The sequence below is a fragment of the Portunus trituberculatus genome, chromosome 38 (genome assembly GCF_017591435.1).
Source record: "Portunus trituberculatus isolate SZX2019 chromosome 38, ASM1759143v1, whole genome shotgun sequence".
Taxonomy (NCBI): domain Eukaryota; kingdom Metazoa; phylum Arthropoda; class Malacostraca; order Decapoda; family Portunidae; genus Portunus; species Portunus trituberculatus.
In genome coordinates, this window is record NC_059292.1 from 2,796,241 (window position 1) to 2,821,296 (window position 25,056).

Genomic DNA, 25,056 nt, shown 5'->3' on the forward strand with positions numbered 1-25,056 from the left:
ATTCTATCCATGATAGTATTGTTGCACAGAGCTGAATGTGTGTCAGGACCCTCAAATAATAGCATCATATTATTCTGATAAGTCAAGCCACAAGCTATTACCAAAACATTAATCATATTCAGGCTTGCTTCACCTCACACACAATGGTTTAACAATGGTAAATGGTAATCACCATGTTGTAGTTATAGACAACTCAATGTTCATGGAGACATATTTTGCCTTATTGAGGTATTGTTACTGTATCCTCAACACTACACAGGATTACATGTTATACCTGCTTTATATTAATCTGCAAAATGAAGTGTAGTAGTGAGAATGTTGTTCTCCTCTTGTTCAAAAATGATATCTTGAGAATTGGAACCAATGTTCAATACGTAATAAGTTTTTGTAGGTTAATAATAATTGTCTGTATATATTCTCATTGTATTTACATTATTTATACATTTCATGGATAGCAGCTACAATAACATTCTATGGAATATTTCAAAGGGCTTTACATTGATTGCAACATATAATTTCATAACTTTAGGTACCTTTCTTTTGTCTCTATTATGAACTGTCTTGTTTGTGTTTAGGCCAACTACAAGAATAACACAGGCAAAATAATGACAGAACAGTACTATGCTGAGCACCGTATAAAATTTAGCACTGTATTTTCCCTTAAAAATCACAAATTTTTCCCAGTGTCTTCTGAGGTGAAAGTGATATGTTAAGGCACAACTTGGCATAGGGACAACTCAGACTCACATAGGACTCACCACTTGCCAATTAAATATGTATTCAACAATATCATTATAATCACAAATAATGTATGATTTCTTTAAGGATGTTAGGGCCTTAGGCTCTGCATTTATCTATTTATTTACTGCTGATGCCTTCAGTATTTTCATATGAATTGAAACAAATAAAAAGGTTAATATTATGAAGTATGGAGTCAATATATTTCACTATGAAGAAGCATTGGACTGCTTTAGGCTTTTAATTCTTATAAAAATTTTACTGACAAAGATGACAGTGACAGATTACAAGAAATCGTCATGAATATTTAAAGGAGAGTACATAATACACTGATGTGAAAATTACTATAGGAATCTTATTGAGTTCAGTGTTTGCTCTTTGGATGTAAATTGTTGAATTTCAATACCAGAACTATTGTGATATGTCCTGTCAAAATATTTGTTCATTTTGACACATTTGTCAAATGTTTTCTTTCTTTTCCATGTTCTTCATTAATTATTTCAACCACAAAGCAGTAAGGTACATTACACTATATCAGCAGACATTTTTCTGAACCATAGTACACTGTAATGGCATATTAGAGTAAACAGTATCCTTAATTAGCTTAATCAGTGATATATAGTACAATCTCTTACTTCAATTGTTGTACTCCAAGAGACATTGTCATGAGGTGGAGATGTGATATATTGAAGTAAATAAACAAGACAACAAGAAGAAATAAAAGTACAAATGTCATCATTGGATGGCCTTTGGCTTCCTTCATCTCCGTTCCTGACAAGTTACAACACATATCATCTCCTGAGGTGTGTTGACAAGTCTTCAAAGTGTTTATCAGACATTCACACCTCAATAGGACAATAACAATCATGACAACAACAATAAACAAAATACCTGTGAACAAATATTATGAGTTAATTGCATGATTTTTCTGGTATATGGCAATACCTTTGAGTGAATGAAAGAGATAATGTGAAACTCTAGAAAAATTAATGGAGATGCTGAGAATGAAACTTTTGGTTTTGTGCAGAAATGGCTTTTTTGTGAATCCTGAATGCACAACTCTGGAGACCACTGTACAGTAAATCCTCATTAGCTCATGCTAATTGAGTTCCAAGCCTTTACAAGTTAGCTTTCTTACAAGATGTACATTATACATATTACAAGATTTAAAAACTAATAGAACTCATTTTGGTATGGAAGGCCTTTGGCAAGATGTAGGTGGCCTCTTAATCACTCTCCTTAATGTTTTCCAATGTAATACAGACCAGCACATACACTCAATTCAAGTTGTGGGTAGATCACATTAGTTTCCATTACCACATTCGTAGCTAGAAATAATAATCTTCTTTGGTGTCTTTAATGTCCCTACAAGTGTTATAAAAGAAATGTCCATTCTAACAAGTTAGGAAAGACTTTGTTTCATTAGGAGGATCATTAATTAAGGTAAGCATAAAATGTAAATTTGCAGTTTATCAAAGTTGTCATAGGAATGCTGATATTGGGAAAATTTTAAGTTTTTACAAATGGGATACAATATATGAGCTGCTCAAAAGTAATAACTAAAAGGGAAAATAACTGGTACCTGTAAAAACCGTATACTATCCTGTACACAACAAGTGATTGGTAGTGGTAAACAGTGGAGCTACTGACAGGAAGCTAACCTGTGGGTGTTTGGTTTAGTACCAACTAAACTGAATGACTATAGTAAAACTAAAAACTGTACTGACCTGTAGGGTGTTGTTTATCATTCTGCCAGATTTCCAACCAAAACATTAAGCCTATACTACTCACAGTTCTTTAATCATAGTTATTATCAACAAACAGTGTTCTAGGAATATTCTGACTATTTCATTAAATAGCAGGTGATACAAATAAGTGCTATATACCAAATCAAATGAAGGTGTTTCATTTACATGTATGATGATGTGGCATATCACGTCAGGTGATGCTGCAACTCGATCTGAGGCGGGATTTTCCCTGGGGGGGAAGGGGGGTGAGTCAGGTCACCACTCAGGTGCATATTAACTCACTTCTCATCTGGTCGCCACGATGGAAAGACACACTGATGCTTCTCCATCTTACTGTGTGTTGTACAGTCAAACCAAAGAATCCGTTGACAGAGTTAATAGATATACTCTTAAAAGAAAACGTAAATCGAGGACCACTTTTACCCACAAATCGAGCGAGGAATAGGACAGCAGATACAGCTGGTATATCTGAAGCCATGGTGAAGAGAATTTCTATTTGTTCCAGCGCAAACAAAATATGCACCACAGCACCACATCTCTATCAGCCTTTATTTACTTCTCCAAAAAAGAACTGCTCTGCAACAATAACAAACTTCGATGACAAGTCAGCTTGGGGCAATAAGTGAAATAAAATAGTCCATCTTACATTTCTTTTCCCCACTCATTATATTACACTGGGTATTGCAAGAGGACATAACAGTAAATATTAGGTATATTATCAGCCTCATTTTCACTTTTATAACCATCAACTTTACTGTACTTAATTTACCTGTGGCACCTGCATGCCTTGTCCCCGCTCTCCCATTCTTAGCGAAGCCATACATTAAATTGAACAAAGAACAGTTATTCAGTTTTCTTTGAAGTGATGAGAAATATGGCAATGTCACACGGATTATCAGCCACCTCGCCCTATGGGTCAGTACAATTAGGTTTTATTATAATCCATAAGTCCTCACTGAGGTTGTTTTTATGGGCCATTCATGTTTGTCATATTTCTACAAATCTAACAAGGTGAATCCAGTTTTTACGAGTTGCCTTTTCTTTAAGAGGTTCTACAAGTTATTCTAAAGAGGACACTATTGAAGCATGAGTTAATGAGGTTTTACTTTATATCACTGAAAAACTCATGATATGAACTAATATTCTGATGATGACAACTGTATTTCATATGTTAATTGCACAGTGTATATTGCTGATTTGTATAATTCAAGCTGAAACCACAAACTCTAATACTATGCAGACCATATCCGATCAAATTTGAGCACAGGCTTATACACAACTTTCCTTCAGAAGTAAATTTCTGATAACTGAATCATGGTAATATCTGGATAAAAAAAAAATTTCCACAAAATTTTATAAAGGGAGAGGAATTTTCCCTTATTAAGTCTACAACTCTCTCTTAATGATCACATGCAGTCTCATGATTGCTACACAAAATATTGTCGTAGTGGCAAAAAGCTAAGGACATTTTCAGTTAAACATGACATCAACATTTATAACATTACTATTGCACTGAAATACTACTATCAACAGTGTCAAACACCAAATGTCATCCCTGTATACTCAGTCCTTCCACATAGGTTAATCACTGCACATTTTCATTATAACTATCAACAAACTGAAGAACAGTGCTGCTGCACACTATTCATACTTGGGTGGAAAAAATAAATAATAAAATAGAATAAATAAAAATAAATGAATTAATTAATGAATAAATAAATAAATAAAATTAATAACTGTCACCATAAATGATAAAAATGATATCAATAACTATGAGTGATAACTGATAATGGATAACTGATAATAAATTTATTACCTGATAAGCAATCACTGATAAATAGATAAGCCCAAAATTCCTGCAATAACAATGCTGATATTTTAAGTTATAAAGTTATTCTATCCTTTTCTAAAAAGAAAAAAGAATATTAGTAATATTTTCAAATTCAATGATAACTTGTTTCTTCACAAATGAAAAGCATTTCTTTACATAAAATAACTACAATTGATTTTGAAAGCTAAAAACTTCAACATACTCATATTAAAAAATTACATAATTATTATTGCTTGTTGGGACCAAAAGTATCAGTGATACCGATGAATTGATTACATGGAAAAAATAATCATTGGATAACCAATAAACTGATAATGTTATTGCAATAATGCTCATCTATGACAATATCAAATTACTGAAAGAGTTTATAAAAAAGGAAATGGTGCTCATGAAACAAAACTTTATAAAATGAGCAATTTCTGAAGCTAGGCAAAGAATTCTTTTAACACGTAAATCTATTCCTATCAAAGTCAATTATCTATCATATCTTCTGAGCAATGACAGTACCAAGATATAATTCAACTCATGCTGAGACCATGTTTTCATGACAAGAGGACACTCATAATCACAACACACAATACACTATGGCAGTACAAGTCCAAGTTCTGATACTTGTAAACTATGACATCTCTTTACTGTGGGTCTTATCGCAACAATAAGTAGCTACTACTTCTTATAAGAAGTCTTGACACAATACTGTACTGATATCTCAAGGGCAACAAACAAGAAAATTAGGTTGAAAAGATAAAATGAAAATTCTGCCAAACGTAACAAAAAGAATCAACACCTACAAAAAACATAAAATATCTTAAGTAGTCCAATTCTACTTTGACCTAGTAAAAATCTTATTAGTTTTGATGCATCATTATTTTACTGTCACATAATCTCTCATCAAAGGATGCATGTGTTGAAATATGTATGTGAATCTAAGGACTTGATGCAGGGGTAACATCAGGAAGAGGGCACCTTTCCACAGATAACCAGAAATGTCTGTCTATATCAAGTCTAAGTGCATGGCCCATTACCTACTTTGTTTATGGTCAACTATGATATGAATACATTATATAAGTTATCACAAGTGTCGGCTCCATTCTGTGAGCCTTTATTGCAGCGAACACATTCTCTCCTTGATTATATTTTTGTTTAACTTCCTGGAATATAATGTTGTCATATTTTTGGGAAATCTACATGCATTATCATGTAATTTTTTACTTCAAGTAATTGAAACCATTCTTTTCTGTTTAATTGAAATATTTCATTGAAAGGATCACTCAGGAGTAGCAGACACATTTACACCATGAATTACCTTCCATTGTGTATGAGAAAGCTTGGTATTCAAATTTTTACTTGAAAATGCTGGGATAAGATTACAATGAAGAATCATCAACAAACTGCATAGTTCAGATTTTACATCATACTATGATTTGTCAAGAAACTGTTATCATTTTTGTATGCCATCAGTCCATCTTATTGTGTGTGTGTGTGTGTGTGTGTGTGTGTGTGTGTGTGTGTGTGTGTGTGTGTGTGTGTGTGTGTGTGTGTGTGTGAACACCTCCTTCCAGCATAGAAAAATAAAAACAATTAAAAGAAATCTGTCATCCTCCTATGGTTCTGTCAAATATCTGTTATCAGTTTCCTTATTTTTAAATCATTATTGATTACAAGACAACTAAACATTTTAAAATATACTCACATGATTGTTTGTAAGAACACTTTGCATCTCTTCGAACAATTCCTGAGGTCAAAGTTCTAATAAAGGAACTTCAGTACCTTCACAATGTCATATAAGTCTTATTAAGTAAGTCTTCCACATGTGCTAACTCTTTCTATTGACAACACAGAACAATACACTACTTGGACCTGGAATTGGAAGCACGAAGGTGAGGGACTGAATTATTTTATTGAAATTTTTAGCCCCTTAAAATGAAAATGCTTCAACTAAAGGCATTAATATTGAAATGAAAATAAAAAAATTCTTTTTGCTTTCCTGTTTTCTAAGATTGTCCTTGTCTTTATGCAGTAGGCTGCTTTAGTATCCCAAAGTTTTTTCGCAGCTGCTCAAAGAAAATGAAAGTGATGATTGTGTGTGGGCCAAGACGGACAAAAGCTGGAACATATCCCTGTTGAAAGAGGACTTCAATTATAATGGTTTCAGGAAAAAAGTATTGTAGATTTATCATGAATATTTGTAAATACTATTTACTAATACTGTACAAAGAAATATGACTCACCTTAAAGAATCCACCAGGTCCCATCTTGCCGGTGTATGTAATGATGTGCCAGAGACCCTGCAAATACAGGACACAACTATGAATAGCTTCACATGCTAATGCTAACAAACCAGATTTGAACTTGAACTCTCTCACAATATCTAGTCTAGAGTTAAGAGGATAAATTAGCATGTGATACTTGAATTATTCATATACTTTCTAATCAAACAAAGCCTACAATTTAAAATTCACACAGCATAATAATATTATCATACATAAATTAAGTTAAATCAAAATCAACATTGAGATCCATTAATATGATTTCTTTTTATGATATAAAGATTAAAATGCTCATGGTCAGATGTGCTCCTTATTCTGGTTGTTAGAATTTACAAAGTACAGATCTGAAGGCTCTAGTATAAATTTTCTTGGTATAATTTTGAGTTATATCTTTTTAACATGAAAATTTTTATAACTTTCTTATTTAATAAAAATAATCCTAAAGTTATGTTACTTACCCTAAATTCTCCTGGGCCTGCATTCATAGCACGTGTCTTGATTACATCTACAGGCTGGGTCATGGTTGTAGCAATGGCTCCCTGTGATACACAAACTCCAATGTAAATAAGCTTATAATAAATAACTCATTAGTAAGTGTAAACTTGTCTTTGCTTTTAATAATGAAATATGAATGTTCCAAAATCAATGAACACATTTGGGAACTGGCAACTGAAGAGCACAAGTTAGTATGGACATAAGCTGGACATATCCCGGTGTACCACTGTATATAAGTACGTATGTATCTATCTATATATATATACAGCAAGTGACTAAAAAACATGTCAAAATCCTCAGCTGGTGTCTGTGTCTGCATACAATTCAATTAGTTTTGCATAGTTGCAGGAGTAAGCAGAGCACTGATGATTTTTCACCTGGCATCACAACTCTGACAGTAACCTTAGGTACTATCATAAATTCATGATTTTTTAGCATCAATTTGAGAATTTTACAGCAGTGACAATTTTTTTCATGTATGGACTCCTACGTTGACTTCATGTGAGCATCCCTGAGTTGACTTCTGCATTTTGCTAAAAGCTATTAAAATGGTCACTACTAATGGCAAAATGGTATCTATACTTGCCTTGTACAAAGGAGAAGAAACAGTACGTACAAGAAACAACTGTTATTACTGAAGATGGAGGGTGCGTATCAATGGATTAAAGCATTCAATGATGTTGGTGAGATATTTATCCCACAGTATAAAACAAGGCTTTGCAAGGAAAGAAAGTTGTTCAACAGACCTTGAACATTATTGAAAGAGAAACAATGTAATTCTCATCTAATGATGAAGGAATATGAAGAAAAGAAGCTCTGTGTTCTTGGTGATGTGTCTCTTCTAATCTATATGATGTCAATCTCTAACCCTGTGATCACACAATGACAAAGTTCCTGTTATCTTTTCTCATGCCAACTGGAGAGAGAGAGAGAGAGAGAGAGAGAGAGAGAGAGAGAGAGAGAGAGAGAGAGAGAGAGAGAGAGAGAGAGAGAGAGAGAGAGAGAGAGAGAGAGAGAGAGAGAGAGAGAGAGAGAGAGAGAGAGAGAGAGAGAGAGAAACAAAGTAATATGACTTACAGCAGCCAAAGAGCAGGTAAAGTGGCAGATGAGATTGTCACTGAAATATGGAGTGGTCAACAGGAATCCTTTGATCTGGTCATAGAAAGACAGCTGGCCAATGGTCATCAGCACTGCCCTGAAGGTAGCTGTAGAGGCACCACGGAAGAGCCTGGGCACTCCTTCCTCTCTCACCACTCTTATTACACCATCCAGTGCATGCTTGTAGCTGAAAAAAAAAAAAAAAAAAGTGAAGTTTCTCATTCCTTATTCACTATTAAGTAATAAAAATTCAAACATGGCTTACCTCTTTCACACATGGCATGCAATTATTTCCTCAAGAAACCTTCTTCCAGTCAATTACTTCAGTCTGTTTCCATATACATGTGCACAAATAATATGAAATGACATAAGAAAACTCACTTTCTTTTTTGGTCTGCAGGAAGCTTGATGTCATTCTGCATTCGGACGTTGATCATATCTCCTGGAGTACCCACAAATCCTCCACATGCCCCAGCAAACCCTGCCATTAACACTCGCTTGTAGAAAGGTACAGCATTGTTAGCATCTGCCATCTGCTGCTTCATGACCTGTGGAAACAGAGACAGAGCACCTCATAATATGTTTGAGACAGGTTTGAAACACTGTGTATAATTAAAGCATTTATAAGCAGAAATTATGAAAAATGTGTCACAGGAAATTAAAGATGTTAGTGAATGAGGAGTGAGTGAGTAATGAGTAATAAAACAATGTACTCAGATAGTTATGGAGTAAATATCTGATACTGATACTAATAGATTATTCATTAAGTCCTGATTGCTGAAGACAGTTCTGTGGACACTGACAACATAGACTTGCTTGATGCTTGATGGAGCAGTTATATTTACAAATAATAAATACATTTACAGCCATGAAAAGAATTTCCTTACTTCACTATCATCTTGTCATCTGCTGAACATCTATCTATCTATTACATTACCCTTCTACTGTTACATTACCTATTTAATTTTCCACTCCATTCATTGACTTCTCTTTAGCATTTTTTTATTTATTTATTTCTTCTCATTCTTTTTTGTCCTCATCTAGGCATCCTGTCATCCATTTTCTTCTTATGGTCACACCATCTCAAGGTTACTATGATCTACTTCATGGCACATTCATATCCACAATCCCACCATCCTCAGGCAGATATGCATCTTCAATTAATCCCACTTTTTTTTTAATCTCAAGTACAATAAAGATGCAACAGATACTGCACAAAAAAATTTCAAAAAAGAATACTTCAAATCTCTGATTCACCAACTTTTCCCTCTGAGTTAATTAGGCTCCACATTTGGTTTGACATTCTACTAGTTGAGACAAATAATTTCCTCCCTAAGTAAACATTCTCCACCTTTTTATCAATCCATTATACGGCCATTTTTTTATGAGATACGCTTGTAAAGTGAGTGTGTTTGTATTCAGATGTTACTTTCACTCAGCACTGATACTCTCTGCCCTTCAGCCTGTTAGGAAGCCTGCATACTCCCTCTACCCTAACTTTTTTCTATGAATGACTGAGATAAAATGTACTGGCTGTTTTGGCCACATTACCATTACTTCACCTTCACTAAAAATTATCATATTACGACACATGAGATTGTACAATTTTCTGTGAGGTGTTGATTAGAGGCTGAGTGAGTGAGTGAGTGGTTATTACACAGCATTGCCTTGACTTAGCACAGTACTGTTTGTCTCATCTTTAGCTCCTTTTTCCTTCCATACCTGAGGTTTATGTGTATCATCACCCCTTAATGCTCACACCTCACCCCAGAACACACGGACTCATTTTATCTGTGCTGGGTGTGATGAGGCATTGAGGTCCTTTATGAGTGACATCAGGAGTGATGGGAGGATGGAAGGATCATAAAAAGGGTTAACAAGGTAGTGGCAGAGAGAGAGAGAGAGAGAGAGAGAGAGAGAGAGAGAGAGAGAGAGAGAGAGAGAGAGAGAGAGAGAGAGAGAGAGAGAGAGAGAGAGAGAGAGATACTATTGTTAAGAAAAGTAATATTTAATTTTTTGGCTGCCCTGAAACTAATTTGGTATTTGTGAATCTCAAGGTTCCTTTTGTAATTTTGTGTGCAAATTTAAGGAAGTGCTGGAATATCAGTTACCATTAAATTGAGAACATATTGACTAAATTCGTCAAGAGCTCCTTTGTTTTTCATACCATCAACCACCCTCAGGCATGCCAATTCTGAGATGGCACAAATTTCTTAACATGTGTGTATGCATATATATATATATATATATATATATATATATATATATATATATATATATATATATATATATATATATATATATATATATATAAAAGTGATTGCTAATTCAGCATTCATTATTTTCCTTAAGATATTTTCTTTATATCTTATAACTGTCTTTTTCTCTTTCTCAAGTTTTTGTATGACTTCGCTGAAGCTAGTCATGTTGGCTATATCGCAATTTTGGGTCTTGTGACCCTTCCTCAGTAGCATTGTTTCTCTTCTGCTGGTGTCAGAGGGAATGCTTTGACCGGGCTGGGAGAGCTCTATTTATTCCTCCTCGATGACTTGCAGGCCACGCGTCCACACTCGTGATTGTTTGGTGGGTAGAGTGTTCAGCAGCGGGGCCTGTTCAGTAGGCTGGTGCGCAGCTCTTGCTCTTCATGCGCTGGGTAAGGCTTGAAGATCATCTGCCTGACGATTCATCTGGACATGAACCGAGGAGGAAAAATAGAGCCCTCCCAGCCCAGTCAAAGCATTCCCTCTGACACCAACAGAAGAGAAACAATGCTACTGAGGAAGGGTCACAAGACCCAAAATTGCGATATAGCCAACATGACTAGCTTCAGCGAAGTCATACAAAAACTTGAGAAAGAGAAAAAGACAGTTATAAGATATAAAGAAAATATCTTAAAGAAAATAATAAATGCTGAATTAGCAATCACTTTTAATGAAACATGTAAAAGAAAGACTCCTGCCTATATATATACACACACCAAACCCTCCATTATCGCAAGAAATTGGTGCCTAAAAAAAAACATGCGATAGCAGAAATCGTGATAACGGAAGTGAAGAATAAGTAGGAAGTAAATAAATTGGTGCCTAAACCTCAAAAATTTTCCAAAAAAAAAAAAAAAAAAAAAAAAAAAAAAAAAAAAACTAAACAACAGAATACCACGTGCGAGACTGAGGGGTGGTGGTGGTGGTGTGGCATGAGGAAGTGTCCCACCATGACGAAACGGGAAAGTTCCCAAGATATCATACCACACGCCGAGCCTGCAGGGAGAGGACCTCCTCATCCACTATAATTCCAATGGGGAAAACGCTCCGACAATCTTGATTTTCCAAAAAACTTAACATAGTTCAGTATATCATTCAGTATACCTATTTTGAGGAAGTGTACATCCCTGGCAGTTGAAATTTACTTAAATATATGTATATATGGGGAGCTCTTAGTAGAAAAAGAAGTCATTTATAAAGTAGTCGCCGACTGTGATGGACATCCATATCCCTGCTGCTCTCTACTCTGACCACTGTGCGCGGTGAGGTGTATGACTATGGTGCATTTGTTACCACTTATCAAATAACCATTGCTGGTGACAACCAGCAGCTGGATGCTTCATAGCGTCAATTTTTTACTTAATTAGGAATTATATTTGGTTACATTGGTAAGAATAAACCAGCAGCAAAATATTCCATATTTACCTAGTTAATGATGGAAATGTTATTAAGAGCTAGATAAGTAGAATTGATATCAACATGAATGATAATGATAAAAAGTATAGTATTGTTGGTTCTTTTAAATGTTATCATCAATATTGCTCACCTTGGTGTTGCTGCTATGCTCTTTATTATCTATTGTTATTACTACTACTACTACAGCTGCTATTATTATTATTATTATTATTATTATTATCATTGTTATTATTATCATTATTGTTGTTGGTGTTGGTGTTGGTAATGGTGTTGGTGTTGGTGCTAGTGTTGGTGTAGGTGTTGGTGTTGGTGTAAGTAATGGTGTACCTGTTGGTGTTGGTGTAAGTAATGGTGTTGGTGTTGGTGTTGGTGTTGATAATGGTGTTGGTGGTGTTGGTGTTGGTGTTGTGTTATTGGTGTTGGTGTTGGGTGCAACTAAAGTGTCCGTGTCACTCTGTGGAGAGAATGATTCGTGCGTTTGGCAGGGCAGGTCTTTATTTCCTGTCTCGTCATGGTGGGACACTTCTTCATGCCACAGTGGCATTGGTGGTGGTGGTGAGCAGAATGACCAGAACAAATCAGCTCCCTTATTCAAATCATGTGACGTGAATACACAGCGATGACTGGCTGCTGGCTCCTCCTCCTCCTCATGATCTCATCTTTTTTCCCCTCCACCTCTTCTTCCTCCTCCTCTCCCATCTAAACATTCGTTGATGTGTGGTTGGGATATGGGTAGTACTACTACTTCTACTACTACTGCTATGGATGCGCGATAACGACTTTCCAGATGCGCTAAAACTGAATTTTGCAGATTTTCATAAGTGCGTGTTAACGCGTAAGCGCGATAACGGAAGGCTGCGATAGCGGAGGGTTAGGTGTATGTATGTGTGTATATATATATATATATATATATATATATATATATATATATATATATATATATATATATATATATATATACACACACAGTAAGATCCCGAGTTACGTCAGAGTTACATTCCTGAAACATGACATAAGTCGATTTTGTACGTAACTCGAGTTTTTGTACTTTCGAAGCATATTATCGAGTTTTCAACCAATCATTTTTTATGGTTATTCAGGTAAGTAAAAGGTTATATTGTTATATTGATATATTATTTACAACTATGTAGGAATATATTGATTAGGGCCGCGAACGTGAAAGACTGCAGGTTGCCAGAGGGGTGGACGCTTGAGGCCGCCAGGAGGGTGGACAGGTCGAATGTTGTGGCGTCACGCCCAGGGTGGACAGCTGGGAGCGTAGTGCAGTGCGGTGGGAGTAGAAGCGTGGGCAGCAGAGTAGGAAATGCAATAGGAAAGGGCAATAGGGATCAGCAGACAGGCGCAGACAGTGCAAGTGAGCTGCAAGTGTACTGTGGCCCAGGCGAAGGCTCCGGAGTTGTTATTGTTGTGATAGGTGCGCGAGCCCTCAAGGTCGTCAACCTCCCCGTTGTCATGGTAACGGGCTTCCCATTTTCTTCTTCACTCCCTAACACACAGCTGCTGCCTCCCTTCTTATGTCTTTTAATTATGTCCACTTTTTCTGGTAGCGTAATGGTTTTCCTTTTCTTAGCATCACTGCTATCACTCAGAGTTTTCTTTTTGGTGCCACTGAGCAAGATACTAAGTTAGTCAGCAAACGCAGATGTAGGAACACTCTTGCCAGGGGCGACGGTGTGGTGGAAATGAGGTAGAGTGTTATTGTATTCAAGCGTGAGGTGGGCGGTGTGGCGGATAACCACTAGTGACGCCTGGCGGCCAACAATAACAATAAATCCCGTGCTTTACGATTTATAAATTTTCCATTTTTTAAATCTTAAATTGCCTTATAGTGGACTGACGTAAGTGTGAGTTTGACGTAACTCGAGACCGACGTAACCCGGGACCTTACTGGTTGGTCCTAGAAGCAGTGTGTAGAGAAAGTAATGTGCATTTGAATTTAAAGAAATCTTCATAGTGCAAGCTTTATGTGTACATATTATGGTAATGTAAGTTTGATACCTGACATAGTCTACCACTGTCTCAACAACATTCGTCAATTTAACCTTAAAGGGAACATAAACATGACATACCAAATGCTTATAAACAAAGTCTTCTTACTTGCCAGATTTTGAATAATCTTCTCTTGACAGGGACTAAAGAGCTTCTTCCTCACTCAGCACTGTCCAGCATGTACAACAGGCTAAGTAACTATGTAGTAAATATGAGCACAACAGATTGTTTAAGAAAAAGCTCAACACATTTTGAATTATAAGAAGCGGCACTAAGCTAGACAAAATTTTCCTGCTGAATAGATAGAAATCTATACTATGTTCACTTATTGTAAATTCAAGAGTGCACTCAACTCCATATTAACAGAAAAACCTTAGATAATAAATGGATTAGACATTGTATTGTCATGTATACTGCCATTTTCTACAATTTCTCTCCAAGATATATTCATCTCCTTTGCCTTTGAACATCTGTCATAGTAATTTACAGTAATTAAGATCTGCAAGTGATGTCTCTTTTTTGTCATTCATAATTATTTGTTTCAAGCTCTACATTGAATACTACTGTATTTTCTCACTTCCTCTTATCCATACATATCTAAATACATAGTTAGTTTTTACATAAGGATGATACATCAGTCTCTATGAATGTACTAGAAACAAACGAGAGAGAGAGAGAGAGAGAGAGAGAGAGAGAGAGAGAGAGAGAGAGAGAGAGAGAGAGAGAGAGAGAGAGAGAGAGAGAGAGAGAGAGAGAGAGAGAGAGAGAGAGAGAGAGAGAGAGAGAGAGAAATAACAAATGTTTTGCAAAACCTACAATGCAACATCATGTGTATACGGAATTGGGGAATCATTATATAAATAATTATAACATAAACCATCTAATATGTGTATTGATATTACCCTTTGAGTGAACCAGACCAGAAAAAAAACATATGATTATGTTGTTAAGAACAAAAGAACAATTAGTTATAATGTAAAGATTTAAAACTTCATAAAGGATGAATTCTTACATGAATTTTTTCAATTTAAGACTTATAAAAATATAAGTAGAATACATAATTCACTTTACCTCATAAATGGCAAAGCGAGTGGTGGAGTAGGTAAGTTGTCGCAAGAGAGAAGCAGACAGACCATTATAAAGGGCCAGAAAACCTTGCTTTTTCACTATTTCCAGTGCCATCTGTCCACCACTGAGCCGGGCAACTTGCTGTGTCTGAAGGTGGACCTGGGAAAGAGAGTTTGACTAAGTCCAAGCAATAATAACTTTTTATTGTTAGATTACATGGTTGTTTTAAGTTACTGCAATATAGACTTCCCACAACTAAAAATTCTGACGACATAATGGAGACATGACCAACTTCTTAGACATAAAATGTTCAAAGAGCACTAGAACTTCTTTGATCATATCCATTATGGTGTTATTGCAGCAGAAAATAAGAATGCGAGCAGAGATGTATTATTATGATTCATAGAAACATGGACAACCAGTAACCATCAAGCAGTTCCCTTTAATCAATTTTGTGAAGAGTTTGGCAAAACAGTTGAATCACACCAACCAGACGGGTGACCATTGAATGACAAGATGGTAAAAATGATTCCCTCAATTGACCGACCTGCCATCCTCATGAATCAGACTTCCCGGCAGGAATAAAATACTTATCAAGAGTAGCACCTTACGATGTCTTTTGTTGTGCTCTTACTGACTGGCATGCATTCTTACATAAGAATATCACACATCAGCATCTTGTAATTTATCAGTACCATGGCATTACAAGAGGATCTGAAACTGTAGGATACAAAGTACTCAAGTAATGGTAAGATAGTAAAAAGTACAGCAACATTTTTTTGTATTTTTACCTTTACCTTACATGCCAACAATTCGTGCAAATTGCTTTAATGAGGAGAGAGATTAGTAAAACATCACAAAGAACAGCATATAACATGAACCTAACATTAAGCTGGAACACAAGTTCTGGAGACAATGGAAGAAAATATTAGGGAGTTTTGTTAAAAAGAAATAATAATAATAATAATAATAATAATAATAATAATAATAATAATAATAAAAAATAAAAAAATAAAAAAAATAAATAAATAAATAAAAACTGACCCAAAAGCCACACCTGACTGTGAAGATATCAGACAGTCACCAGCATGTACAGTACACTGCCCCCAAATTTTCATTCTATAACAGACAGACACAAACAGGATCACAGAGATGTCTATGACAGCCATGGTTAGATTAACAGTGGTATTTCTTATGAATTGTGCTTTATCCACTAAAAATTCTAAAGAGAGAAAATATGTTACCAAAATAAGGAGAAAAAATGTACACAAACATCTTCCATTGATGCTTGATACTCATATCATAGCTGTCAAAGAATACTCATTATGTGTTGGTACACACATGTGGAGTGCAGGTAATCTATTGTGAGATAGGAATGTGGGTAGACACTAGACAGCAGTGTAGCATAAGAAACTGTAGGATCAAAATACATGCAATGTATGACCTAACTATGTCTTTCATATCAATTTAACTGAAAGTGATCATAAAATTCAGCTGATTCAGAGTTGGCTTAATGCATGTTGTATTTTTCTTTACTTTTGTCCCCTATATATAATGAATGACACCAGTAACTACTACAGAGTGAAACATCAATTTGGTGATGCTACATTCTGAATATATACAAGAATTTTCTTATTTTGGACATATGTACTTTGTGCAGTTAAAGTTCTAGTGTAGAAGTAAGAGACGAAGACTGGCCTACTTTCTGGGATTTCTATCTCTAACGACCTTCAAAGTGCCTCCCTTATGACTCTACATCCTCATCCCACTGATTCCTACATCACTTGAAAAATTTCACGAAGTCCAAGTTTGGAATGGATAACAGGACCACCATTGTGTTCTGCATGGTAACTAATCAATTCTTGAATGAGGACCCTTTCAGAGGCATCTTGAGCTTTGGAAAGAGAGCATTTATTATGAGTCATATATGCAGAGTAGGGACGTTGGGAAACCAAAGGAACATAAATGTTTTGTGATGAAATCCTGAATCCAGTGTGAAGAACAGACCAGGGCATTGTCATAATCAACTCATACAGGTCTGATTTGGGCAATTTCTCATCTAACACAACACTTTTGACCAGATTCCAATTTTATTATATATTTTTTTCAAGGTTTCTACTCTCAAAACACGACTTTGCAATACTTAGTTATTCCCCAAGTTGAAGAACTCACTTCAAGAAATGCTTCCAGTAACGAGATGTTAAAAGTGTGAACATACAAGGCCCACTTTGAAGGATAAAATTAGAATCCAAAAAAAGTGTGCCATTTTTTGTTTCTTGGCCTATGATAATAATATCTCATGTAGACTTTAACATTCAAGGTGAATAATTATGCAAATTCCTGTTACTTTTGAAGGATTTCACTGACACAATACTTAAATGCCCTGTTAACAAATAGTGAAAGTCCTGAATTAGGCATGGCTGGCTTTTACAACTATTTATGTATGTTATGCACCTTTTGAAACACAACAGAAGCACTAATATAGTGATGTGAAGCAAGCTAAACATTCAAAATGTCAATTTGTCAGATACTACTGATTAAATCAAGATGAACACCAAAGATTGAGGAAATTTTGGTTATCCTTTAGTGTCCTTATCACAATATAGCTTTTCTCTTTAGTATTTATATACATATTTCTGAGGTTCCTACTTTCCTTATATGTACTGGGAAAACCCTCACTTCCATTTCCTTCATCACCTCTACTATAATTATGCTTTCCTAAGGAGCATCATGAAATCATTGAGATATTGATCTGAACGTAGGGTAAAATTACCATGAAGGCCATCATCAGACTCACATGGCCACTCAAGATAAACAAGTTAATCTGACAGTAACTGATCATGCCCAAACTGTTCTGATAATGAGGAGGACCCTGACTACAGATAATGTAGTGGGTATTACACCATTACATTTTATTGCCCAAGTATTTTATATTCTGTGTGTGTGTGTGTGTGTGTGTGTGTGTGTGTGTGTGTGTGTGTGTGTGTGTGTGTGTGTGTGTGTGTAATTCACCAAGGTTGCCTACTGGTCACCCAGCCGGCCTTCCCCATTACGGAGTGAGCTCAGAGCTCATAGATTGATCTTCGAGTAGGACTAAGACCAAAACACATTCCATGCAGCGGGAAATCGAGGCCACAATCCCTTGAGTTACGTCCCATACCTACTTGCTGCTAGGTGAACAGGGGCTACACATTAAGAGGCTTGGACATTTGCCTCGCCGCGCCCGGGACTTGAACCCATGCCTTCTCGGTTGTGAGTTGAGTGTGCTAACCACTACACTATGCAGTGTAGTGGTTTCCTAGTTTTACCTTGTTGTATTGTACAGGGTTTGAGTGGGGCTCATAGTGTCCTGTCTCCATGTCTCCATTTATCTAATTTTTCCTTAAAGCTATGCATATTATGCATTATGCATTATGTGCTGTAAGAACTTCACCATTCAATGCACTCCACTTATCCACCATTCTGTGTGGAAAACTGTATTTTTCAATATCTTTCACACATTGCTTCATCCTGATCTTCTTTTCATGTCCTCTTGTCCTTCCATCTTCTGTCAACAGCACCAAGTCTTCCTTGTCTATCTTTTCAAGGTCACTGACTATCTTGTACATTGTTATTAGGTACCCATGTTCTCTTCTATCTTGTAAGGTTGGCAGTCCCCTTTCCTTCAGTTCTTCTACATAAGTTAGGTCCTTTAATTTTGACACCATCTTTGTATCAATCTTCTGCATCCTTTCCAATTTTCTTATACATATCCTTTTTTGAGCTCGGAGACCATACCACTGCTGTATATTCCAGCCTTGGACATATAATGCTTGTGATGATTTTTTTCATTATATCTTTGTCCATGTATTGAAATGCCACTCCTGTGTTAGTCAACATTTTATTTGATAATTCAAATATCTTGCTTATGTGTTTTTCAAGGCTCAGATTTTCTTGTATAATCACTCCCAAATCTTTTTCCTCTTTAGTTTTCATTATTTATTCCTCTCCCATCAAATAGTTCCATACCAGTCTTCTTTTACTCTTTCCTAGTTACATTATGTGACATTTCTTGGCATTAAACTCCACTGTCCACTTCCTACTCAACTCATAGATCTTGTTTATATCTTCCTGTTACAGCAGACAGTCCTCTCTGGTTTTTATATCTCTTAGCAGCTTTGCATCATCAACAAATAAATGTATATAACTGTTTACCCCAATGTGAACATCGTTTACATAAATCTGAAACATAATGAGGGCTAACACTGACCCTTGTGACACATCGCTAGTTACTTTACCCCGAGTTTAGTAAGTGTCTCTGATCACAGTTCTAATTTCTCTATCCTTCAAATAATCTCTTGTTCATTCTAGCAAAGTTCCTCGTAGTCCTCCTATGTTCTCTAATTTCCAAAGTAGTCTTCCATGAGAGACTTTATCAAAAGCCTTTTTTTTATTTTCAGGTATACTGTGTCCACCCATCCATCTCTGTTTTCCAGCCCTGCAATAACTCTCGAGTAAAAGCTTAATAAGTTTGATACACATGACTGCCCTGTCCTGAACCCAGATTGTCTGCTTGATATGACTTGCTTCTCTTCTAGAAATTTAACCCATTTTTCTTTGATAATTATTTCACAACAATGTTGGCTCTCTTCCATTCTAGTGGAACTCTCCTTTCATTTATTGAACTTGAAATTATTTACCAAATTGGATCCAGTAGTTGCTCTTTACATTCTTTTAACACCCAGCCTGATACACATCACTGTATCTACCAAGCCTGATCACTTCCTCCACCTCCTGGTCTAGTTCTTGTGTGCTGTCTTAAACTTGTTTGATAACAGTTTTGGCCAATTCTCTCTCTTAACTTTCTCTCATGAATCTATTTGGATTTTTCTTTTCCTTCATCCCAAAAACCACAAAGCTTTTCCTCTTATTCACTGTATCTCGCACCAGGTCTTCTTTCTCTTTGATTACTTGAATTACAGCGACTTTCGTGTTTTCCTGAATTTGCCTCTTTACAACATAACATAACATAACATAACATAACATAACATAAATAATAGGATAACAAAGGGCCACCAGGGCCCATCTAGGTTATCCTGTATCAGTCGCACAGCGACCTCATCATCAGTACTTAAAGATACACTTACAAGTACTACACAATACATTATATACTAATTCTAAATATTTGGCCCTTAACAGGGCTAAGTCCTGCAGCGAATTCCTCTACAATCTGTGATCCCCATACATGGGGATCATGTCTTGTTTAACTATAGTAAATTTCTTATAAAAACTATCATGCAGCACTATACATAATTATAAATCTAATAAATTTAAGTGCTTATCTAATCTGTTTTAAACATTGTCAAACTAGTGCTATTTACAACCCTCTCTGGCAATGCATTCCAGAAGTCTACCACCCTATGACTAAAGAAATATTTTCTTATATCTAACCTGCAGCCTTGCTTTCTAATCTTCCTGCCATGATTTCTAGTCCTACTTCCCTCCTCTAAGGTAAAGAAAGATCTCACATCTATGTAGTTTGTATCTGAGAACATTTTAAATAACTCTATCATATCCCTCTTATACATCTCCTCTCAAATGAAAACATGTTTAATTCCTTTAATCTATCTCTATACTCCAGGCGCTTTAATGCTGGTATCATCCTAGTTGCTCTTCTCTGAACTGCTTCTAACATGTTGATATCCTGCCTATAATGGGGTGACCAGGCCTGTATGCAATACTCTAAATGGGGCCTAACATAGGAATTATATAAGCTACGCACCACTTCCTTACTTTTATAACTAACATTTCTATTTATAAAACCCAGGATCCTATTTGCCCTATTTCTTGCTTCTAAACATTGCTTTGAAAATTTCATAGTCCTGTCTATCACTACTCCTAAATCCTTTCCTCCTCTACTGCCTCTAGCCAACATCCCTCCATCTCATAGCTAAAGTTTGTGTTGTCTTTACCTAAATGCATAACCTGACACTTTTAGAATTAAACTCCATCTGCCACCTGTCTGCCCATGCTATCAGCCTGTCCAGGTCTCGTTGTATTCTGTAATTGTCCTTTTCACCCTGTACTGCACATGCTATCTTAGTATCATCTGCAAACTTTGATACTTTGCTACTAATTCCTATATCTAAATCGTTAATGTACACCAAGAAAAGAAGAGGTCCTAGCACTGATCCTTGGGGTACCCCACTAACCACTTCCTTCCACTCAGACATTGCCCCATTTAATACTACTCTCTGTTTCCTATCAGAAAGCCATTCACTAATCCAATCAACTAACCTACCCCTATCCCATGTAGTCTCAATTTGTACACTAGCCTCCTATGCGGTACCTTATCAAATGCCTTGCTAAAATCTAGATATATAACATCTATGCTATTTCCATCATCTAACTCCTTGGTAATATATTCTAAGATATCGAGCAAATTTGTAAGACAGGACCTCCCTGATCTAAAGCCATGTTGGGTATCTCTAATTAATCTATTCTCATTTAAATGCTCCCAAATACTACCCTTAATGATTTTCTCTAGTATCTTACATACTATACTAGTTAAACTGATCGGTCTATAATTATTCGCATCATCCTTCCTACCTTTTTTAAATATTGGTGTAACATTAGCTAACTTCCAGTCCTGAGGTATCTCAGCAAACCTAAGTGATCTTTCAAAGATTAACTTAAGTGCTTCAGAAATACTGTCTACACCCTCCCTAAGTACTCTGGCATGTAGCTCATCAGGACCACTAGCTTTCCTATCATCTAGTTCAAGAATAAATTTCCTAATAATTCCCGGTTTTATATCAATATTTTCTAAAGCTCTTAAACTACTCGTCGCATTGTTTGTAACATGATTTCCTATTCTTTCCCTAGTAAATATTGAAGAAAATTGTTCATTCAATAATTCTACCGTCTTCATTTTGATCCACTACTACACCATCTTTTCTGAGTGGTCCAATCCTATCCTTATTTCTTTTATCACTGACCTTGTAATAACTATATAATTTTTTGGGATCTTTACTACCAGCTCTAGCTAGTTTTATCTCTGCCTGCCTTTTACTTTTTTTTTCTAACCTTACTCAAATCATCCCTGGCCTGTCTGTACCTAATCAAATCTACATCTTCCCCACTTTTCTGCAACTCTCTATATGCCCTCTTTTCTCTGATCTGTCTACCTATCTGCACTAAATAGTTATCCTGAAAACTTTCCATAAACTTATTTTCACTAGCATCTCCTACCATCCTCTCCCAGTTTACTGACTTAAAATTAAAATCCCCTAAGATAATTGTCTGACTAGTACACCCCCTATTTATCTCATCTACCATAAGGTTGTCTACATCTGCTGACTGGTTAGGTGGTCTATAAAAAGCTCCTACTCTAATAACCTTACTTTTGTTTACTCTAACATCCAGCCATAAGGACTCTACTCTGTTATCTACCTCTGAAAATTTAACTTTTTCCTCTTCCTGTTCCTGCTTCCATGCATTTTGTAGTTCCTTCAGCTTGTTTTCACCCAATCCACCTCCTACCCTGTCCACAATCCCATCCTGCACTTTAACCTGTAAGCTCCTTAAGGAGTTTTTGTAATACAGTCAACCCTCGGCTATCGCGACTTCAGTTATCGCGTTTTATTGCTATCACGCACCCATGAAAAGCTGCTGAAATTTCATTATCGTGACCTCAGATACCTGCTATTGCGTGCCCAGCCATGACGTTATGGGGTATCTGAGCGCTCTTTGGCCAAAACCGATAGCAAAATTTTGGCCGATTCCGATACTGATACTGATACCACCTAATTGGGCCGATACTGATACTACTACTTATAGTGATTACTGCACTGGATACCAGAATGAGTTGGTGAACGGCAATCGTTATCAGATGGGAGGCTTTGTTTTGGGGTATGCTGTAAGTCCTTCTGAGAACGTTTGTGAAATAGGAGCAATTCTAGAAGCTTTTTGAAGCTATTTGCAAAGGTAAATTACTCAGTAATCAATATCTTATATCGAATATATCACTAAGTAGTAAATTCCTTTTAGGTATCGGAAGTATCGGCATAAAATAAGCCGATACCGATACCGATACCCAAAAAAATGGGCCAATACTGCTGATTCCAATACCAATACCGATGCATCGGTACATCTCTAGTAAATACAATGAGCTGATGTAATTTTTTTTATGTTATAACCTTGACATGTTTTAATTGGTACCAATGGATTATACAGTAATTAAAAAGAAGATAAAAATGAGGGATATTAGGAGTAAAATTTGTGGTTGCAGTACCAATAACAATTTTCACCATTAGTTGTTCAATTCGGCTATCGTGTTTTCGGCTATAGCGCGGCTATTTCAGCCCCAATTGGGCGCGATAGCCGAGGGTTAAGTGTATTGGCATGTGGCTTTTAGTACATCATTTTGTTTCTTTATTTCTTGAACTCTTCTTTTAATCCCTGATTGGATTGCACTGACTTTCTCACATTCTACCAATCTCAATTTCACTTCTGTGTTTTCCATTGTCAGTCTGTCCTGTTTGTCCATTAGACTCAACATCACTTCCTTTATGTACCTTAACTCCTTTTCTATGTTGATCAACCTCCTCATACTACTTCTTTTGTCCCTGAATCCAGAAAAATCTTTGTCCATAATATCCTCAGTTAGTTTCCTTAATCCAATAAAAGTTTCAATGAACCGTTGGTTTTCACAAGATGGCGTATGTTTTGATTCCGTCATACGTCTGGCAGCACTACTCTGTTCCATATCTCTCTCTCTCTCTCGTTTTTCTTTCCGTACATACAATCCAAAACTTATTTAATATGGAGACAGGAGAACCTATGGCCCCTTCTCCCACTGTACATATGTCTAGGTCAGTCTCCAGCTCCTGTTGTAGCTTTTTCCTGTGAGCTGCTCAGAGACGTCTGGTCAGCACGGTGTCTACGGTGGGTGGGTGGGTGGGTGTGGGTGTGGGTGTGTGTGTGTGTGTGTGTGTGTGTGTGTGTGTGTGTGTGTGTGTGTGTGTGTGTGTGAGCTTCTTAAGTTGTAACACACAGGGCATGAGCTACAAGTATGTGATCCTGTCTTGATACCAACATTTCTTGGTACATCAACTTATTTCTGACTGTATCAAATTTTTTTTTTTTTTTTTTTTTCTATCTAACTCTTCAGCTGATACTTTCTGACATGGAGTTGTAGTAAATATGACCATAATTATTTTCACTCTCAACCTTAAAAGCTCTTCGGCTTGGTGAAAGTGGTCTAACACCATCAAAGTGAATTGAACAGGCAATTCACAGGCCACCATACCAAGCCATCTCTTGAAACTTTATTTTTTTTGCTGATAATTACTGAACATGTTCTGGTCTAATATAATTAATTACAAGCCATATATGTACAAATATTTTGTTACATATTTGGTTTGAAATGTCAGGAAACTGATGCATAGAATGTACAAAGCACTATCTGTGAAACCAGTATTTATAATAATATTTAAGAATCACATAGGGACAAGACTGTAAGCCACAAGAAAAAAAAAAAAAAAAAAAAAAAAAAATTGTCTAAAGGATTTATAATAAAGGCATTATTGTACTGTAGAAGCACATGAAAAGGATGACAAATAAAGGTTATCAATGCTGGAAGGAGGTAAAGACATTAGGGCAGAAATGCTGTTCTGTTCACACTAATACTTAGCTATTTTTTTATTTTATTTATTTTTTTACTATTTTACAGCTTCTCTGCCTTATAATGAGCAAAAGTGGTTAAGTATTTTCTTTAGTTACACTCATAAAGGGATCACATATAAAGGAAAAAAGTTTAGTTGACCAACTCTACATGCCTCATATCAAATCATCTGGTGAAGTGTGGCAACTTCCCTTTAATTTGGGATGTTGGGAATTCAAGGTATTTCCCAAACTCACCTCCACCTCTCTCACTTAATGGACTTCATTGCACTTGCTAAACGAATTCTTCCTGATGGTGTTTTCTATGCCCTCTCTGGCCTTGAGCTTTGATGAGCTTTTAGTTCTGGCAAAATCCACCCTATTCTGCATAAGAACTGTGGTTTCATGCTCACATCCTGTCTGCTGTTCTCTGCCTTTAAACTTCCAAGTCTGTCTCTAGCTGCAATTTGAGAAATATA

General features: G+C 36.1%; 1 protein-coding gene across 3 annotated transcripts in view; it reads right to left on the minus strand.

Moving 5' to 3' along the window:
- Positions 1-409: 409 nt before the first annotated feature.
- The window catches only part of LOC123514531 (mitochondrial dicarboxylate carrier-like), a 43,797-nt gene continuing 19,150 nt past the window's right edge, over positions 410-25,056 (minus strand). For 2 of the 3 annotated variants that reach the window (XM_045272437.1, XM_045272439.1), the window contains exons 3-8: positions 14,939-15,094; positions 8,562-8,728; positions 8,160-8,367; positions 7,046-7,126; positions 6,549-6,605; positions 410-6,437 (exon numbers count right to left, since the gene is read on the minus strand). In XM_045272437.1, coding sequence (XP_045128372.1) covers positions 6,330-6,437; positions 6,549-6,605; positions 7,046-7,126; positions 8,160-8,367; positions 8,562-8,728; positions 14,939-15,094 — 777 coding nt within the window. In that variant the 3' untranslated portion in view covers positions 410-6,329. Of the gene's footprint in view, positions 6,438-6,548; positions 6,606-7,045; positions 7,127-8,159; positions 8,368-8,561; positions 8,729-14,938; positions 15,095-24,835; positions 25,038-25,056 lie in introns of all 3 variants that reach the window. The other variant, XM_045272440.1, reaches the window with a different exon arrangement.